The sequence below is a fragment of the Corvus moneduloides genome, chromosome 20 (assembly GCF_009650955.1).
Source record: "Corvus moneduloides isolate bCorMon1 chromosome 20, bCorMon1.pri, whole genome shotgun sequence".
Classification (NCBI taxonomy): Eukaryota; Metazoa; Chordata; class Aves; order Passeriformes; family Corvidae; genus Corvus; species Corvus moneduloides.
The window spans coordinates 2,902,740-2,920,670 of record NC_045495.1 but is presented as its reverse complement, the minus strand read 5'-3'; the positions used below and the strand labels follow the sequence as shown (position 1 = coordinate 2,920,670).

The window sequence follows — 17,931 nt, the reverse complement described above, 5'->3', positions numbered from 1 at the left end:
CTGCAGCACAAACTTCCTTTGTGTATGGCATAATTGTACTTTTATAATAAAAATCTATGTTTTCTATAACAAGTGGCTTCAGCTTTGGCGTTGGGTTTTTTTTGTTTGGGTTTTTTTTTGGGGGGGGGCTACAACTCCATCTTTTCACACTGGGTAAAAAGACAATGAAATGAGAGCCTTCAGCACAGCACATTTAATGACAGGCATGTGGATCAGTCATCTGGCTTTGTGTGTACCTGAATTTTAAGGAGGTGGATGCAGCACTGTGCTCACCACAGGCTCAGAGCAGGACACAAGCAGTGGATGCTGGAAGAGAAATGCAGCTTTCAGTGCTACACCAGAGTGGGGCTTTAGCCCTCACCTGCTGCAAAGTCCTTGGTCAAGGACAATCAAAGCTCTGCTTTGAACTTCTCATTTATCCTGTAGTGGCAACAACAGAGATGAAAGACTGGATCTGAAGGACAAAGGATTTAATCCAGCACGATAATTTTATGTTCCTGTCTCAGTAAGTGGGAATATTTTACCATGACTCAGGCTTGAACCAAACTGCTGCATAGCTCTGACTTCCATGTTCTTCATTTCATTTCAGGCTGTAATCAGGATCTCTTTTGTTCGTGGCTGTAATAAAAAGGAAACCCAGACTTAGGCACCAGCAATATCAGCAGCTCCAGAATCTAAACCCAGAGAATGAATGTACTCTGAAAGCACAGCAGCTTTTTGTCCTCTTTTTATTAAGAGAAAACAAATCGAGGAGATTATTAGAGGAGAAGAAAGGTGCTGCACTGCAAAATAGTAATTACTTCAATTATGAGAAGTGTTTGTACACATGCACAGAGATGACCCCTTTTGGCAGAGCATTCGGTAATGTTAGAGCTGAGGAAACTCAGCCAGCAGCTAAATGGAGAATTCAAGTTGTGGGAGTCACTATCTTAAATTTTTAATTTAGTATACACTAAACTGACTTTGCCTTGAAACAAAATTCAGTGCTGAATCTGAGTCATAAAATCTCTCTATTCAAAAAAGGCTGCAAAAAAAAAAAAAAAGGCAGTGTTTTTTGCATCATTATAGGGTTTAAATAAAAATTACATAATAAAGTATTAAAGGGAAAAGTATTGAGTTGCCATGCAGCAAACCGGGCTGTGTCAAAATTTAAAAACTGTGAGTCAGGGAGAAGCTCTGAAGCAAGCAGCATGACATAAGGGAAGGGAGGCAGCGGGATCTGTGACTCAGACAAACATTTCAATGCAGAAGACACAGGCAAACAAAAGGATCCTACCGCATGTGATGTCAGCAAGCAAACGCTCCCGTTTGGGAATAAAGGCTTCCTACGTATTGCAGTGCGGGAGGAGGGGGGAGCTGGCACCGAGCTCTTGCCTACGTAGCCACAAGGAAAACCATCCATTAGGAATGTTGGAGCAATATTTTCAGGAGCTCTCCTGGTTCCTGGTGATAGCTGCTATCTAAGGGGTTTGGTAATTATGGAAAAATCCATTTCTCTCAATGCATTGTGCTGGGATTTAACACCCGCCCCACGTCCTTCCATGTGTGAGCAGAGTAACTGTGGCTCCCATATACTATTAATTTCAGCTGACTGTGGTTTTAATTTTGTTTGTAGTAGAGTAGCATCCAAAAGCCCCAGCTGAGATGCTGATCCTGTTATAACAAGATAAATGGTTTTGGCTGAGTAAATGTTAGAGCTTCCAGTGTTATGGGCATCATTATTCAAATAAAAAAGATGCACGGTTACTGGTTAACAGTGGGAGCTACAAAATGTCCAGAGGAAACATTGGAGGCTCTCTATGCTGAGATTTTTAAATTTTTCTCTCTTTTTTTCCTATTGAAGCTATTATAAAAATCAGTTCTGCAGACCAGAACTGAGAGAAGGATCTGTTGGCGGAGACAAAATTAGATTAAATGAGCCAGATTTCGTTCTCATCTGCTGGAGACAAGGAAGCTGTTCCAGGCTCAGAATTGCAGAGAAAGAAAAAATTTGACCATTGCCTCACCAGTAAATCTTCCATGGCAAGTTGGTTTTTTTCCATGTGCGCCTGGAATTCTCATGCATGTCTCACAGCATCAGTGCCCAACAGCGAGGGGCAGAAGAGAATTTTATTATTGCACAAAAAGTAAAATTCTAAGTAGCCAACCTCATGGCACTGCATCAAAAAGAAAACGGGTTGTTTGATTTGCTGCTTAAGTCCCAGTTTGCTGAAAGCCAAGGGCTTTAACTGTCATGCTGAGTTTGAAATGATTCCATTTTTTGTGGGGACGACATTTACTTGCGGTGGAGGAACTTATTTTGTCACCACAACAAGAATCCAGATCCCACCACAGGCCTTGGCAACAGGCAAACACTGCGGTCACAGGAGAATTCTCAAGCCCTGAGTCCTGCTTCAAAACTCTTTCATTTGGACAGGGAAAATAACAATTTATTTATTCCTGATTTGATGTGTTCTGCACCTTTTCCATTATGAAATACTGAGGAACCAGCTAGCCTCTAAGTAGAGTAAATATAAGAAAATGTGGAGAAGAAGTAGCTTAACTGGAGGTACAAAGGTGTAGCCAAGGTTCAAGGTAGGAAATCGGTCTCCTATTGAAGTCAATCACAAAGTGATTGATTTGTGTGGAAAGGAGATTTGGCCTCTAACCTGAGTGTTGAGTACAGAGCTGAGAAAAGTACATTTAAAATATAACAACCATTTTCCTGTTGAATTTCAGTTACTGTTCCTTTACTTATTTTACAGGGGGACTAAATTTAGAATTAGATTTATTCTCAGGTATTTCATGGATTAACAACAAAGGTGAAATCCTTACTGCCTGCTTTTTGAACTCCACCCTTTTTCCTGAACAAAAGAAGATAGGAAAGTTGGAAGGACAAGTCATTGTGCTCCAGCTTCCCAAAAGAGACTGTCTTTACCATGCTCAGGATAATAATTCTTTAGAAAGGCACATTAAGATGTGTTGTACTGGTTAATTCTATGTGAAATATATGTGGTAAAGTTTGAAGTATGGTTTGATGCTTTCTTATCCTTGAAGGAAATGGAATAAACAGAGCGCCGACATGGCACTAACACAAATATTACAGCAGAGCACAGAAGGGAAATAACAGCTTTTTAAAAGGATGAGATCCAGGGAGGTCAGTCTGTGTTCCCAAAGCAGCTCAAGCACAAGGGCCCTGCTAAGAGCTCGCCCAGGGAGCCTGGCTGCAGGGGAATGTGGCGCTGGCACTGTCTGGGAGCAGCCCGGCCAGCCCTCCTCCGCACCAGCCCCTCGGCTCCAGGAACCAGTGCCAGCTGCTACCTGCTCCGGGCTTCCCTCTGCCTGCTCCCCAGCCTGGGCACTCAGTGTCTCGTGGCTCCTGGCCATGCACTCATTTGGGATGATTAGGGTCAGGGGAGTTGGCTTCCCTTGGCTGGAGCAAGATGCCTGCATTAATGTTCTATCCTGAAGAATGAAATCACCGGGAACTGGCCCCTTTCCCAGTACTGAATTTCACCCACAAATGCACCCACTGTTAAACTGTCAGCTCCTGTCTTGCTTCCCACAAGCAAGAAATATTCCTACAATATCCACTATCTATTAGAGAGCCTAAGCTCTACACATTTTTAATTCTATCTATTGAAATAATAAATGGCATTAAAACCAATAGTTTCATCATTACACAAGTAGTAAAAATGTTAGATGATGTGCCAAAGGAATGCATAGAAAAGTGTGTATTTTACTAAGTCATCCTTCAAGAATTATAGCCAATTCTGCTCACTTTATTACAAGAATTACTTGCCATTGATTTCAACAGAGCCAAAGAAGCATCGGGATATTAAAAAAAAATAAATCACATTTCAGTTTCAAACAATGAGAATGGGGAATGTTTAAAATATTTTATAACATAGATAGGACAGTAAAAAAGAAACTCTACAGATCCCAACAAATGGTTCTAATTGGATCTGGATGTATTTCTCAAAGGCCACAAATATGCCGTTCGACTCAGTTTGCATTATTTTGGGGGCTTAAATTTCTGACACATATCCTTCTAATACTCTTAATTTATTTAGTGTGAACCGCTGCAAATTTAGCAACACAGTTACAACTACACTCACTCAGTAATTCTTTTTGTATCATATATGTTACTAAATTAAAATGTTTTGGGCTAAAGAACAAGTTGAGTCCTTAGCAAGAAAATAATGCCTATAAAGTGCAGCATGTCAATACTGTAACACTTCCTTTTACTAGATAAGCTTACTGCTTACTATGCTTTTGATAGTAAATGTGCTATGTCACACAAATCTATCTCTCTAAAGTTATTCATTCATTAATTTTTTGAAATGAACACAAGTTTCTGTGGCTAAATCATAGGGTTTGAGACTGTGGAAAGAAGTTAGAATCAGCTGCATCAATGGGATTTGAGGGGGACACTAATTCAAACCACACCCTTTCCTAAACAGGGGTTTGAATGGAAGGCCAAAAATGGAATTTTCCTTTGGGATGGGACTGGAAATTTCCATGACAGCTGGAAGTAGGATTCAGGCCTGAAATCCCGTGTTTTGCAAAGGATGGGGATATTTCAGAATAATCTTCGACTATTAATCTGGAAAAGCTGACTTGACCTGAAAAACTTTGAAGAAAAATAGTAAGAGAAAGAAAAAGAGAGAAGAACTTTGGTGTTTAGGAACACCCCAATACAGTATTTATTATGGTAAAGGAGTCAGTAAAATTGTGGTGACAGAAGTTACTCAGCTTTTTAAAGCTGCAGTTGAACAGACTGAACCTAAGAAAATTAACTGGGGCTTGATGGATGTTGACTCTGTCAACAAGAGTCTTCTTGCTGTATTCCTTACAAATTCTTGCTTCAGTCTTAAGCAACTGAATTATTAAAACTGAATATAGCTTCTAAAATTAATTCAGGTTTACTGGAAAAGCCCTACTTTTTAAAGGAAGAAGCCCTACTTTGAAGAGGCATTTACCATTGGATTTTTCCCATTAAACTCATTTGTATGGTATCAGATCATATATCACAGGTATGCTGAGTATTGTCAAAGCACTCTTCATGACCCTACGTGTCTTCTGTTTGTCAGCCCACAGGAATCACTTCCAAAGGTGACAAAGAATTAAAAAGCACTTCTTTTTGCCCACCATACAATTCAGGCCACCTCCCCAAGGCCTGTTCAAACCCTGCTTATTTCTCAACAGCAAATGAGAAAGAGGAAGGCATTGTTTTAAGGCTAAATTAAAACAGATTTCTTCCAAAACAATACTGTAAAATGTTCTTTTTTCAAACAAAAAGCAACATGATTAAGCTGAAATGGATACAAACACCCATGTTTCCTTCTCACATCAAGTTCAAACCTTATTCTCCATATGATTTGCAATGGCATCAGACTCACATGTTGTGAATTGTGAGTTTATTCCATCCACCTTCCCTCATCCCATAGGAACCATCCACCCAGCTGCTACCCAGTGATATCCAGAGTGTAGCCAGGCACTCTAAATTTAGCTCCCAGAGTTCCTGAACACTCCAAACATTTCGTAACAGCACCGAGCACAGGCTCTGAGGGATCAGTGGGTAGCACATTGTGCTTAGAGCTTCCTTTTCTGGGCAGCACTGAGGAGCAGGGTGGCTCCTCCTGGGGGAATTGCCCACCCTGGTGGCCCCACAGAGAGCAGGGCCAGCAGGTTCCTCCTGCCTGGCTCAGCCACACCACCCACAGTGACTCCAGCTTAATGGGAATGGTTTTCCACCTTTCCCTCCCAGAAACCAACGTCAGCATGGCTGGGAGCCATCAGCTCTCTATTTAATATTAGAGCAAAACAATCCCGACTTGACAGTAGTGCCAAAAGTTGACAAAGTGTCCTGAGTGTGGAGTTCTACTCTATTTCATTTTAATTAGTGTCTTCTGCCATGAGACAAATGATGAAAAGCACATGGGGACTGCCAAGATGAATCAAGGACATCTGGTAACTTTAACATTTCAATAAGAAACGGAGTAGGTATTACTCCCAGATTCTCTTCTGTGCTGTTGGAAACAACTAAAAAATACATAGAATTAACAAAAATTTTAGAGAAAGGCTGCCTAAATGCTTTTGAATCTCTTCTTAGATAGTTTTAATTGCTGTTTGTCATACAACATGAAGCTGATCTTGCATCTTGTTGAATTAGCTGTTACTTTCCTAAGACATTGTTACAATAGGAATTTTTATAATTCAGATCATATTACACCAAGGTTATCTGGATTATAGTTTCTTAGAAACTCCAATTGCCTTTGGATTCCTAGTGAAAAACAACTAATCATGAAGTTAAAACTGCTTTGTGATACTTGCATTGCTATTCATCCTCTCAGGGCTTGTGACTCACTGATGATGCAGAACACACAAACATAAAAAAAACCAAACCAAAATCCAGCAATGACATCGTCAGCTGCAACTGGGAGCTCTCTGCTCAAAAAGAACTGCAATGTTTCTTACCCTTCAGTGTTTCTTACCCTTCAAACCTACCTGGCACCCCTAAATAAACAAGTGTTAAACTGAAAATAAAGAAATGGTATAAAGAAAAATACTGCTTAGAGATAACCTTGCAGGAGAAGCGATGTGATTTTCTGTCACTGTCAGCTGTGAAAGACCAAGACTAACAGTGGCAATCACATTTTTAACTGTCAGGGCTTTTACATATTCACAAGATTGAATATGATCAGCCAATGCAGGTTGCCGGAAATATTCTAAAATTAGTTCGGCTCTAAAATAATTCACCAAATAGAAGACAGATTTACAGGAGCACCTGACATGCAGAGGTAATTACTACAATGCAGAGAACAACAGGTTTCAGCAAGATACTGTCCTTGTTACAATACATAAAAATTTGAGGATCTTTTTTCATATGAGGCCCCTGATTTGACCATTTTTCAAGGTATATCTGACATTAAGGATATCGTTCCCTCCCATGTGTACAAGCTATTCTAAATGTGTGGCAATTATACCTGTTCATTATTGGTATTTATGGACCTGATAGCTCTGAAAATAGCTTCCAGCAGCAATGAATAAAACAAGCCAAAATGCCTTTCACAAATGAAAGACATTCATTAGTCAGCAAGAGAATATTCAGTACAGTTTGTCTCCCACTGACGGGTTATCTTTTAAGTTTTGGTTGGAGTAGCATCTTCAGCTTCTCACAAGTTCTCCTTTGCCAGAACACGGAATGTGTAGATACTGCACAATACGTAGTTTATCATAGGATCATGGAATGGTTTGGGTTGGAAGGGACCTTAAGGATCATCTATCCAACTCCTGCCATGGGCAGGGACACCTTCCGCTGAACCTGGGTGTTCAGAGCTCCATCCAACCTGGCCTTGGACACTTCCAGGGATGGGGCAGCCACAGCTTCTCCGGACAACCTGTGCCGGGGCCTCCCCACCCTCACAGCGAAGAAGTCCTTCCGAACACCTAAACCAAACCTACCCTCTTCCTTTCTCATGGCCAGTTCCCCTCACGCAAACACGCTCCGATGTCAAACCCGCTCTCCGCGGCTGCTCCTGGCCCCGGCTTGGCGGGACAGCGGCGTCCCCTCACGGCGGGGTGAGCCCGGGCCGCCCCCCGCTGCCGCCCCGGCCCCGCGCACCCTCCGGCAGCCGCGGAGGCGCCGACGGCGGCGGCGGAAGCTCCAGGGAAGCCCCGAAGGAGGCAGGGATTAGGTAACAGGCGATGTGCGCTCAGGTTTCCTCCGGGTTCCTGTGAGGAACCTACGCGTCTGGCTGCCTTCGCATGACTCATCACAGCGGCGCGGCTGCCGCCGCTCCCGCTCCCCCGCCAGCGCCGCGGCCCGAGCCGCCCCCTCGGGCGGCCGCCGGACCCCGCCGGGCCCCCCTCAGCGCCGCGCGCGCTCCCGACGCCCAGGCGGCGCCCCCCCCCCCGCACCCCCCGCGGCGTGCGCGGCCCGCGGCCTGGGCTCGGGAGCGCGCGCGCAGGCGGCGGGCGGGAGGGAGGAGGAGGAGGAGGCGGCGGCGGCGGCGGGCAGGGAGCTCTCTGCGGGTGCAGTGCTGATCCGCCGGCGGGCGGCCGGGAATGCGAAGCGATGGCTGCGGGCGGCTCGGGCAGCGGCGGCGGCGGCAGCGCGGAGGAGAAGACCTACCGCCGCTTCCTCGAGCTGTTCCTGGGCGAGTTCCGCGGGCCCTTCGGGGCAGAGCCGGAGCCCGAGCCGGAGCCCGAGTCGGAGCCGGCGGCCCCCTCGCCCGCTGCCGAAGCCGCGGGCGACGCTGACGAGGAGCCCGGGGCAGAGGCAGAAGCGGGAGCGGCCGCCGAGGCGGAGGAGGGAGAAGGACGCGAGGGCGAGGGCGACGCCGGCGACCCTCAGCCGCCCGCCCCGCCGCCGCCGCCCCCGCCGCTGCCCTCGCTGCCCCGGCCGCTCTCGGAGTACATCACGGAGGAGGAGGTGGAAGGCGAGTGCCTGGACCTCTGCCTGCAGCAGCTCTACAAGTAGTGAGTGCCGGGCTGAGGGGAGCGGGGCAGGGCGCGGGGCTGAGGGACCCCCGCGTGTGGGGCTGAGGGGACCCTCCTGTGTGGGGCTGAGGGACTCCCCAGTGTAGGTCTGAGGGACTCTCCAATGTGGGGCTCAGGGGAACCCCCCCAATATGGGGCTGAGGGAGGGAAGAGAGGACAGGGAGGGATCCCCGAGGCAAAAGAGTTCAGGACTTCGGTGGTGCGGAGCAGCCCGGGGTCACAGCGTCCTGCTCTGTGCGGCTGCCCCTTCCGCAAAGAATCGTCTGCTCGGTGCTTTCTCCTTCCCTCTGGCCGGGACAGGCGAAGGGAAGAGACAAGGGAGAACCACGAGCATCCATCTGGAGAGCAGCTTGGTGGAGAGGGAGAGCGGTGGGGGAAATGTCTCACGCTCTGGTGCCAAAGCAGGGGGGGGGTTGCCTGTGGTTGATTGTGCTGGGGCTTGAAATTGAAATGTTCCCCCTGTGAGGTTTGTAAATGGGGAAACCTCTGCCAAGAATGGAAAAGAAGGGGCAAGAAAAGAGAGGTGGTTCACCCCACTCACCCTTCCAAAAAACCACCGCACATGGAGAAAACCACACCGTGTATTCACGGAGCCGGGAGAAAAGAGGAGTAGAAAACCTTGGGAGAGAGCTATCCATAATCATGGGGATTTTTCTGCCGTCAGCTGGGGAAAGCCGGCTATACTCGGTTCTGTACGGAGGCAGTTTCCAGATCTGTGCTTTCTAAAGGCTGGTGCATAAAGAGGAAACAGATGGGATCTATTCCCAGTGTGGAAAGTCTGTGGACTGAAACCTAAAGATCAGTTACCAGTGCCTTGTATTGTGCTCAGCTCCGGCTTTGAAGGCTCGAAATAGAAACGGTTGTTAGTGGCGATTCTTTAGGAACCTTTTTAAACTGATGCCACAGGAGGAGACAAATGAAGCTGTGAAAATCTGCACAGCACACCGGGGAGCTTTTCTGCCATTGAGCCGGTAATTGTAATGAGAGGTGTTACTCAGTCGCAGAAATAAATAAATAAAGAGAGAAAAGAACCGGGTTTTACAACTGCATAGTCTGTTTCTATCCAGTTCTCATCTGCCCTCTGCGTTTGTGGACGGTAGGGACAACACAATGATAGCTGCAGAGGACAAAGCTCTCCTATTCACACATGCTCGCCCTGCCACCTTTGGAAAGTCTCTGGAATACAGCAGCACATTCATAGGATGTGGTAGAGAGCAGAGAGGCAAGTCCCTTCTACCTATTTAGGACGTGTTTTGTTGGGTTATTTTTAAACAGGCTTGTGAAATCCAAAGTCACGTTAGTGGGAATAAAGTTTTAGACGTGGAGCAGATTATTTGAAAGTATTATTTGAAGTATACCTATGAAATGAACTCGAATTCCTCCCCCATCCCTTGTCTCTGCCTGTCCCCATACTCCAGATTCCCCAGTTTCTGAAGCTCGTATTCATGGCTGAAATTAATAAGCAAAAAATAAAAAAAGACATTTTGAGAGGATTCTTTTTATAGAGACAGCTCATGCCAGGTTGTGGTTCTTTGGGTCGTTTCAGCCTTCAGTATAAATCTTTGGATGGCCACTGAATGAAGCATCCCTTGGCTTTGTTTGTGGTGAAATCAATGCAGGCTTCCTTCTCTAGACAAAAACCAAGGTCCACCTCAAAATTAGGGGAGCAGGGGATCATGTTGTAAGAAAATAGTTTCCTATTTAATAATATTATAAGACAAATTGAACAACTTCTAAGACAGAGCTAAACTGAAATAGCTTTTTCTTGAATGATGGTGGAATCTGAGGTAAGTGCAAATATGCAAAAGTATTCTTCAGGTAAGGTACTGTATTTTTAGTTCACTCTCCAGTCGCCAGAGAAACTTAAAATGTGATAAGACTATAAAAGAGGCAAAAGCAGAATGTTTTCACCCTTTACAGCCAAGGGTTCAACTGGTCAGATGCTTCCAGAGGTGGGAAACTTCATGCATATGAGTAAAGCTGCTCTTGAGCCAAACAGCTGTGATAGTGTTAAAAAAAAAAAAAAAAAAAAAAGGCAGATTAAAACTCATGTAAAAGGGAATATTTCCTTGGTTTGTCATTAGCAGGAGAGACTATTCTGAAGGCATGTTTGCTGCAACTATATATTAGTCAAATGACTGGTTTGCATTCTATGTAGCATGAGGATAAAACCCATTGCTGTGAAAAATCCAACAGCTGTTTTTCAGCTATTTTAAGCACAGGGCTTTAGATCTTTTTGAGGAAAGTAAGACCATCTCAGAAATGAGAACATATTGCTAATCATGACAAAATATAATGGTTTTCTGCCACTGTGTAGATCAGTATCAAAGAGTTCTTATTTATGAGATTTTCCTGCCCTTTTCCAAAAGACTCATGTTCCCCTTTGAGGTTTCCAGTTCCTGTTATTTTTTCCTAGAGGCAACATATGCTTGGAAAATTAGATTAATGTAATCTTTGTATCTGTCTAAATGCCACAAAATGGGCACTGTGTATTTTCTTAGTGACCCTCTACAGGATGAAACCCATCAATAGGAGGTGCGTTAGATGGAGAAAATAGTTAAAAAGGGATTGCCTTGGAACCTTGGCTGATAACCACAAAATGAGCTTTCAGGCTATAGCTACACCATGCTATTCAAGAGAAAAATACATAATTTACATGGTTTCTTTGTAGAAACAAACATACCAAGGCCTTAAAACTTTAACTCTGAGACCTCATCACTTGCTCCTGCTGAATCAGGAGCAGACCTGATTTCTGACTCATTTTAAAGGAAGTTACTAACTCGATGTAACAAAGTTACATATCATGCGCTCTTCTCTTCCTCCTGATACTTCTATTAAATCTGATGCATTTAAAAATCTGGTTCTCGACAAGACCTCTGAAAAACAAGTCAGCAAAGTTGTGCTTGCCAAGAGAGGACACAGCCAGACTCTTACAAGTTGTGTCACCAGGAAGAACAAATTTGTCTTGCTGCTATGCTTTTTTTCCTGTGCAAATGAAATACTTTTTAAAATTCAACTGTATATTCTTCTTGCTTTTCTTTTTCTCTTTTTCCCCCCAAGCTTTGATGGGAATAGACATAGTTGGTATCATTTCTAGGTTCAGGTTTACTTACAGTGATTTTGGTGGTTCAACAGTTTTGCTTTCAAATGTTCACTTAGGAATTCCAATTTCATTTGAACAAGCTTAGGAAGTAGCCCTGCTTCTCCAGTGTTGAGTTTGCAGAAGATGGTAAGTAAAATAAAACTAAAATTTATTGTTCTGTCATCTTAAGTGCTTAACTAAGTCCCTGATGACAACGTGATTATTTTGAGGACTGCAAAAATCTTGCTTTGACTTGGAACATGAAAAGAAAAACTTCTAAGCACTGCCCTTTTCGATTTCTTCACAGAATGCTGTGCAACATTCACAGAATACTTAGATTCCAATAAAATGCAGTATTTGAAGTGAGTTTTTTAATTGATCCTTTCTCTTAAAGAGAGAAAACATTTTTTGGTTATGGATTTCCCACAGTCTTACTATAAAAAGAAATCAAGAAAGGCAATGTAGGCTCACCCTTTTAACACTGGAGTTATGTAAAATGTGGGCACTAAATGAGAATGGAGGTTTTGCCCCTCAAATTGCAATTTTAAATTAAAGAAGACCTTCTCATGGTGATTTTCCATGAGCAGAAATCCTTTTATTTATAAAGTAAGCTCTTGAAAACTGTTCTTCCTGCCGTCTCCATCTCTTGAGTGGAGAGATTGAATTCTCTCCCTTTAAAAAGCAGATACACATGTTTTAAACTTGCTCTCTTAACCCCTATCATATGAAAGCTGTTGTCACTTTAAGTTGAAATTCATATATGGTGCTGGATTGGCTTTCTTAGCATCATATTAAATAGGCTGTGATATTTTACTCCTTCATAATTTGTCTTTTATAATCAATTCTATTGATTGCAATCTCAAAGCCCTTTTAAGAAATATAATTAACTACTTGCCATGTCTAATATTAATCACAGGGACCAACAAAAAAGTCATTGCATCCTTTTTAACATAGTGCTTTTTTCATCATCTTTTGTGAGGTTTTACAATAGAAATGATAATGTTGGCCTGTGCCCACAATGAATGGCAGGAGTGGATATTGGGTGCACCTGGTTGGGGCATTTTCTATGGTTAATGAGATTGGATCAAGAACATTCAATTTAGACTCCATATTAGGAATATTTAGACTCCATATTAGGAATATTTAGTCTAAACTTGGTTTGGATTAGATATTAGGGAGAAATTGTTCCCTGTGAGGGTGGTGAGGCCCTGGCACAGGTTGCCCAGAGAAGCTGGGGCTGCCCCTGGATCCCTGGAAGTGTCCCAGGCCAGGTTGGACGGGGCTTGGAGCAGCCTGGGACAGTGGAAGGTGTCCCTGCCATGGCAGGGGTGGCACTGGATGGGCTTTAAGGTCCCTTCCAACCCAAACCAGTCTGGAATTTCCCATCGCCAGGTTGTAGCTGTGCTAACATCTCACAGGAGCCCCTCCATGATTAGGAATCCCTTCCAGAGGGTGGTTGTTGAGCTGGCTGGGTATGGCTGAGAATGCTGACATCAGACCCAAGGGATTTTGGTGCTAGAAATCCAGTGTTTCTCTGTAAAGAAATCCTAAATCATCCCACAGGAGTGTGTGCAGAAACTCAAGAGCTTCAGTATTGCTGTTAGTGCGTTGTCACTCTCAAAAAGAACCCGTGTGCTGGATGCTGGTGATGTCATGGCAGACACATTTCATCCCCTCTAGCCTGGAAATCATTATAAAAAGAGGTGGTGTTTAGAAATAAACATTTCAAAACACAACTATTTCTCTACACATTGAGGGATTCTTCTTGTTGTTTCTATTCAGCTCGTGCTCCCACGCTTTTAAAAATACTGAAGGAAATAAAATATTTTGATACTCATTTTAAAAAAAGGAATATCAGCTCAAATGAGCTATCCAAATTGCGGATTTACATTTCGTAGTGGTTAACATATAAGGTGACATTTCAAAACTTTCTACTTAATGATTAAAAGGATGCTGAGTTTTTCAAGCATGAGGGTGACTATGCTTAGAAGTTGCTTTATATAGCATTAAAAAAATCATTCTTGGTGAACAGATTATGGAAATATATTCATTCCAGTGCTTTTATTTCAATGAACATTGCTGGTAGTACAACACATTAAAGGGAATTAATGTTGTTAGGAGCTTTTCACACCAAGATTTTTTTTGACCCAAGAGCAATTTGCACAGTTTCTGCTCCTCCTAAGTGAGGCTGTTTGCTTTTGAGCACAAACTGACTGAACAATTAGATCTGTGCTAACACATTCTTTTTTTGGACCTTACACAACCACTTTTGAAACTAAAATCTTATTGGCCATCGTGTGAAACTGCTTTTGACTCTACCTTTTGGATGTGATGAGCATCATTCCTCTGGAGAGTTTGTTTGGTAATTCTTTTTTGCACAAAATACTCTGCATAGAACATTTTTATCCTTAAAATCCCTCATTGTAATTGCCTTCAACAGTGGCAGAGTATTTTTCCACCTGTTCTTTGAAGAACTTAGTTGTTGTTCTTTTCATATGCGCTGGTTAAACTTTTAGAAGGTTAAATTTTTAGTTTGTTTTGCATTATGTGAGCAGAAGTTTCACTGCCTTGGCTGCTGTGTCGGTGATGTTTGCTCTCATTCACTTTTGTTGTCTGGCTAAATTGCTTACATGATCACATTAAAAGCAAAAGCAACAGAGCATGCAGTACACAGGTAATGAGAATACTATTTATTACTATATTTGATACTCTGAAATATTCTCTGGCTGTTCCACACCATTTTCTTTCTTCCCATTGTTTGGTGCCTACTTGTTTTTGGTTTTTTTTCTTCTCGCTGTCTAGGAAAGACGTGAGAAATGGGATGAAATGGAGTTAGCAGTTTAAAACATTAGATGTTCTTTGAAGCATGCTGCAAGACTGTCTTATGCAATGCAATCACAATTATGTAATGCAAATTATTATAAAAGTAAATGTATCCTGGACAATATGCGTGTGTGACATGTTAGAAACCCATGACACCGCTAAATGGTCATTGCTATGTGTTGTAGTTTACGCCTCCTGTTTGGCTTGGCTGAAATCTCAATTACTAACCAAATATTCCAGATTTTTGTTGTTATAACACGCTAGTGATTAGATAAAATGATTGCAGACTGTGGACTTGTTTTACAGAAACATTTCTGCCGTGCCTTTGTACTTCATTAGGAAGAAACAACATTACCCGCCTTTAATAAGACATTTCATAAAGAAGTAATCATCAGAGCCATAAATTAGGAGTGCGTGGGAAATAGCTGCCCTTGGGTACTTCTATAATTAATACAGAAGTTAAACAAGTTAACCAGATTGGAGGATTACCTCAGTTTATGTTTATATTGGATGGAAAACAGCTGAGGGCAAGTAATGATTGAGTAACTGAAGTAGCATTTGAAGCTGTGGTGCTGCTCACAGCTCTGAACTCTCTGTGCACTCTGAAGCTGGATGGGTTTTGGTGGTGGAGCAGGATTACAAAGTGGGCTGCTAAACTTTGATCATGGGGAAATGGGCTTGGGTGCACACAAACCTGAAGTGGGAAACTGTAATTACAAGAAAAGGAATGTTTGATTAATTGGGTAAAATTGTGGGCAGCTCCTTCATTTTCTCAGAGGATATGATTTTGAAGCTGTTTTTGCTGGCCTTTGATGATCCAGTAAAGCCTGTTAAATTGTACATATCAATTTTTCCAGTTTATTTTCTCCTGCTCTTCATTTACAGTGAAGAATTTGAGTACTTTCTCTCATTTGAGAATATGATTTTTTCATAGGCTCTGTACTTCCATCACGGTGTAACTAAAAATAGAAGCAGCGTGTAAAAATAGGCCCTTGGCATTTTAACTTCTTGGCACTGTCTCAAGGGCTGTTCCTTTCACCTCAGGCTACGACCTTCTTACTGAGGTTCAGAGAGCTGAAATGAACATGGTGAGTTGTTCCTCGTTAGTGTTACAAACACAGTGCTCTGCATGTTAGATTAATTAGCTGCCAGAATGATTCTGTTCCTTTCAGTCCTAACTCAAAGTTCTGCGAGGCTGAAACCCCCATGCTCTAGTTGAGAATTCAACACGTTTTTGTTGTTTTCTTTTTCTCAACAAAATAAATGTTAAAAATCAGGTGTTTGGTTTGTTGGTTTGTAATAGATCACCTGAAAATCCAGGGAAACATTCCGTTCCTACTGGAACCTCTGGGACCAGCTGACAACAGTGATAAATTATCTAAAATTCCAACCTGCATAAAAAGTAGGAATTTAGTAAGTTATAAACTAATGGTACACAACATGACATTTATTTTAAACTAAGACTTTTCCAAACTTTTCCTATAACTGGTGTCATTCTGTTTGTCATCTCACTGTTGTGTTTAAGGCAAATATGATTGAATTAATGTATTTCTTTATAAAGATCCCTGTCTAAAAAGAGTTTATGCTCTCAGCTCTTTTATTACCACTTTCTTCTGAAAAGCTGGGTAAAAACCTAAATGTTTGGTAATGAGAAGTCAGAAGCTCAATATTTCTGGTGATTAGAGCAACAGTCCTGTTTGGGACAGATGCATTTCGTGCTTGCAGAACATGGGGGTGTTGGGTTGTTCTTAGTTCTGCTTTCTTACTGAAGTTTGCTCCTCAGAGAGTGAGGGATCTACCTGGTGTAACATGAACTTCATGTCTCCCCTTCTTGGCACTCCAAAAAAATCAGATTCTAAAATATACAAAGTACCAGGTTTTAGCAGAAAATTAATTGATCCGAAGCTGAAATGAATTGTTGGTCAAAGTGCCCCCAGTAGAAATAAGCATTGATAAAACAGAAGTGTGAGCTTTTAACCTTTTACCTCAGTGGTACAAACTGTGTAAATCAATGGAAATAATTATCTTCTATATAAACAGAGAGTGAGAGTTATCACTGTGTAAAACTGGTGCAATTCCCGCTGGGGTGAGTGGGAAATGCAGCTGCAGGTTCTGGGGATGTGTGTCCAGGCTGGAGAGGAGCCAAGCCTGCATTAAGTAACTGCTCCCCTTCCCCAGTGCATTGCTCAGCTGAGAACCAATTTGAAATGCTTTAAACTTTCCTCATTGCTGTCAACCTCTCTCAGTTTGGCTGATTGGGAATGACCCAAGTGATCATACAGGATGCTTCAAATCTCACTAATTACATTGTATACTAATTTTAGAGAAGCATTTTTGGCTTTCGGATACTTTTGGTTTAGCGCCTCACAATTCACATTCACATTGTTTTCCTAAGTGCTGATGCTGTCCATGACATGCAATAAAGTCATCTCCAAAAATGTGAGCCAAGCCACAAAGTTCTAAATCTGGCTCTGGGGATTAGAGAAAAAATAGTTTATCCTACAAAGTTACTAAATATCCTAAAAATATTTCTCTCCTCCCCCAAATTGTACAAACTCTTCCTGTGTCTTGGGAGATGCAAGTAGAAAGGTTTGTCAACAGGGAGTATATAGAGTAGAATACAGTAAGTCTGAAAAATACTTCTTTAATTCATCCTAGTTGAAAATTCAGTGCAGAACACAATGAACTCTAAATATTTAGGTTATCATTCTTTTAAAAAGCTGTTCTGCCATTTCTGTTAATGTAATTCTATATTAAATAGCTTTAAAAAACCAATTACAATATATATTTTTATATATTAGAAAATATATGGTTTACTTAATAAAAAGCTGGTTTTGCATTAATATATTAAAAACTATTCAATTTAATTTATTGTCCTCTGAAAACTGATGAAGTTGTGCAATTCCTGTTTCCATGCTCTGTCTGTGCATCTTAACAGGAATAAACCCCTAAAATATTAAATCTGGAATTTACGCCTTGTGGAGACAGTATTATTTTTTGGTTTTCTGAAATAGAGATAACAAAGAACATCTGTTGAGGAAATACAGAAAGAAAAAGGAAAGCACTTTGAGGAAGTCTGTTTTATGTTTGTAAAGATATGAAAGCCAGCTCATCAAGGTAGTGTGAAATAATAAAACAGAAAGAGGAAGAAAGAGTTAAATAATACCACAAACCTGACCCACCCATTCGTTCCTTAGAGAATCACTGTCAGTCTGTGAAAGGGGTTTGCAAAATAGAGAAACTCCTCAATTTCTTTGTCATGGCCAAGTTCCTGAGCTGAAGTTGGTTACCCAGGGCTGTGTTTGTACTTTGACATCACTGTGAGGTATCGGGGCTCTGCTGTTATTTTAATTTGGAGAAGGATCTGGTGCTTTCTCATGCTCTTGCTTTCATGGGGTTTGCTATTAATATCCTGCTACCAGCTCCAGATGCTTTTCAGGCTGCACTCTAAGGTTTTTTGGAAAGACTGATAAAATAATTCAACTGTCTCCTTTCAGTGGTGTACGAGGTATGACAGTGTTCTTTTTGCCTGTGGCTGTCTG

The 17,931-nt window shown here is 42.2% G+C and overlaps 1 protein-coding gene and 1 long non-coding RNA gene across 3 annotated transcripts in view; one reads left to right on the top strand and one right to left on the bottom strand.

Annotated features, from left to right (window-relative positions):
* Positions 1-178: 178 nt before the first annotated feature.
* On the bottom strand, positions 179-7,819 carry LOC116454073. Of its 2 annotated transcripts, XR_004244004.1 has the most exons (3): positions 7,447-7,819; positions 1,277-1,374; positions 179-618 (listed from the first exon to the last, which is right to left on the bottom strand). It is a non-coding gene; the product is annotated as an uncharacterized LOC116454073 (long non-coding RNA). The 2 variants fall into 2 exon arrangements; XR_004244005.1 differs by lacking the exon at positions 1,277-1,374.
* A 149-nt stretch (positions 7,820-7,968) lies between these two features.
* The window catches only part of PPM1E (protein phosphatase, Mg2+/Mn2+ dependent 1E), a 60,731-nt gene continuing 50,768 nt past the window's right edge, over positions 7,969-17,931 (top strand). The window contains exon 1 of the mRNA XM_032129599.1: positions 7,969-8,463. Coding sequence (XP_031985490.1) covers positions 8,060-8,463 — 404 coding nt within the window. The 5' untranslated portion in view covers positions 7,969-8,059. The remainder of the gene's footprint in view (positions 8,464-17,931) is intronic.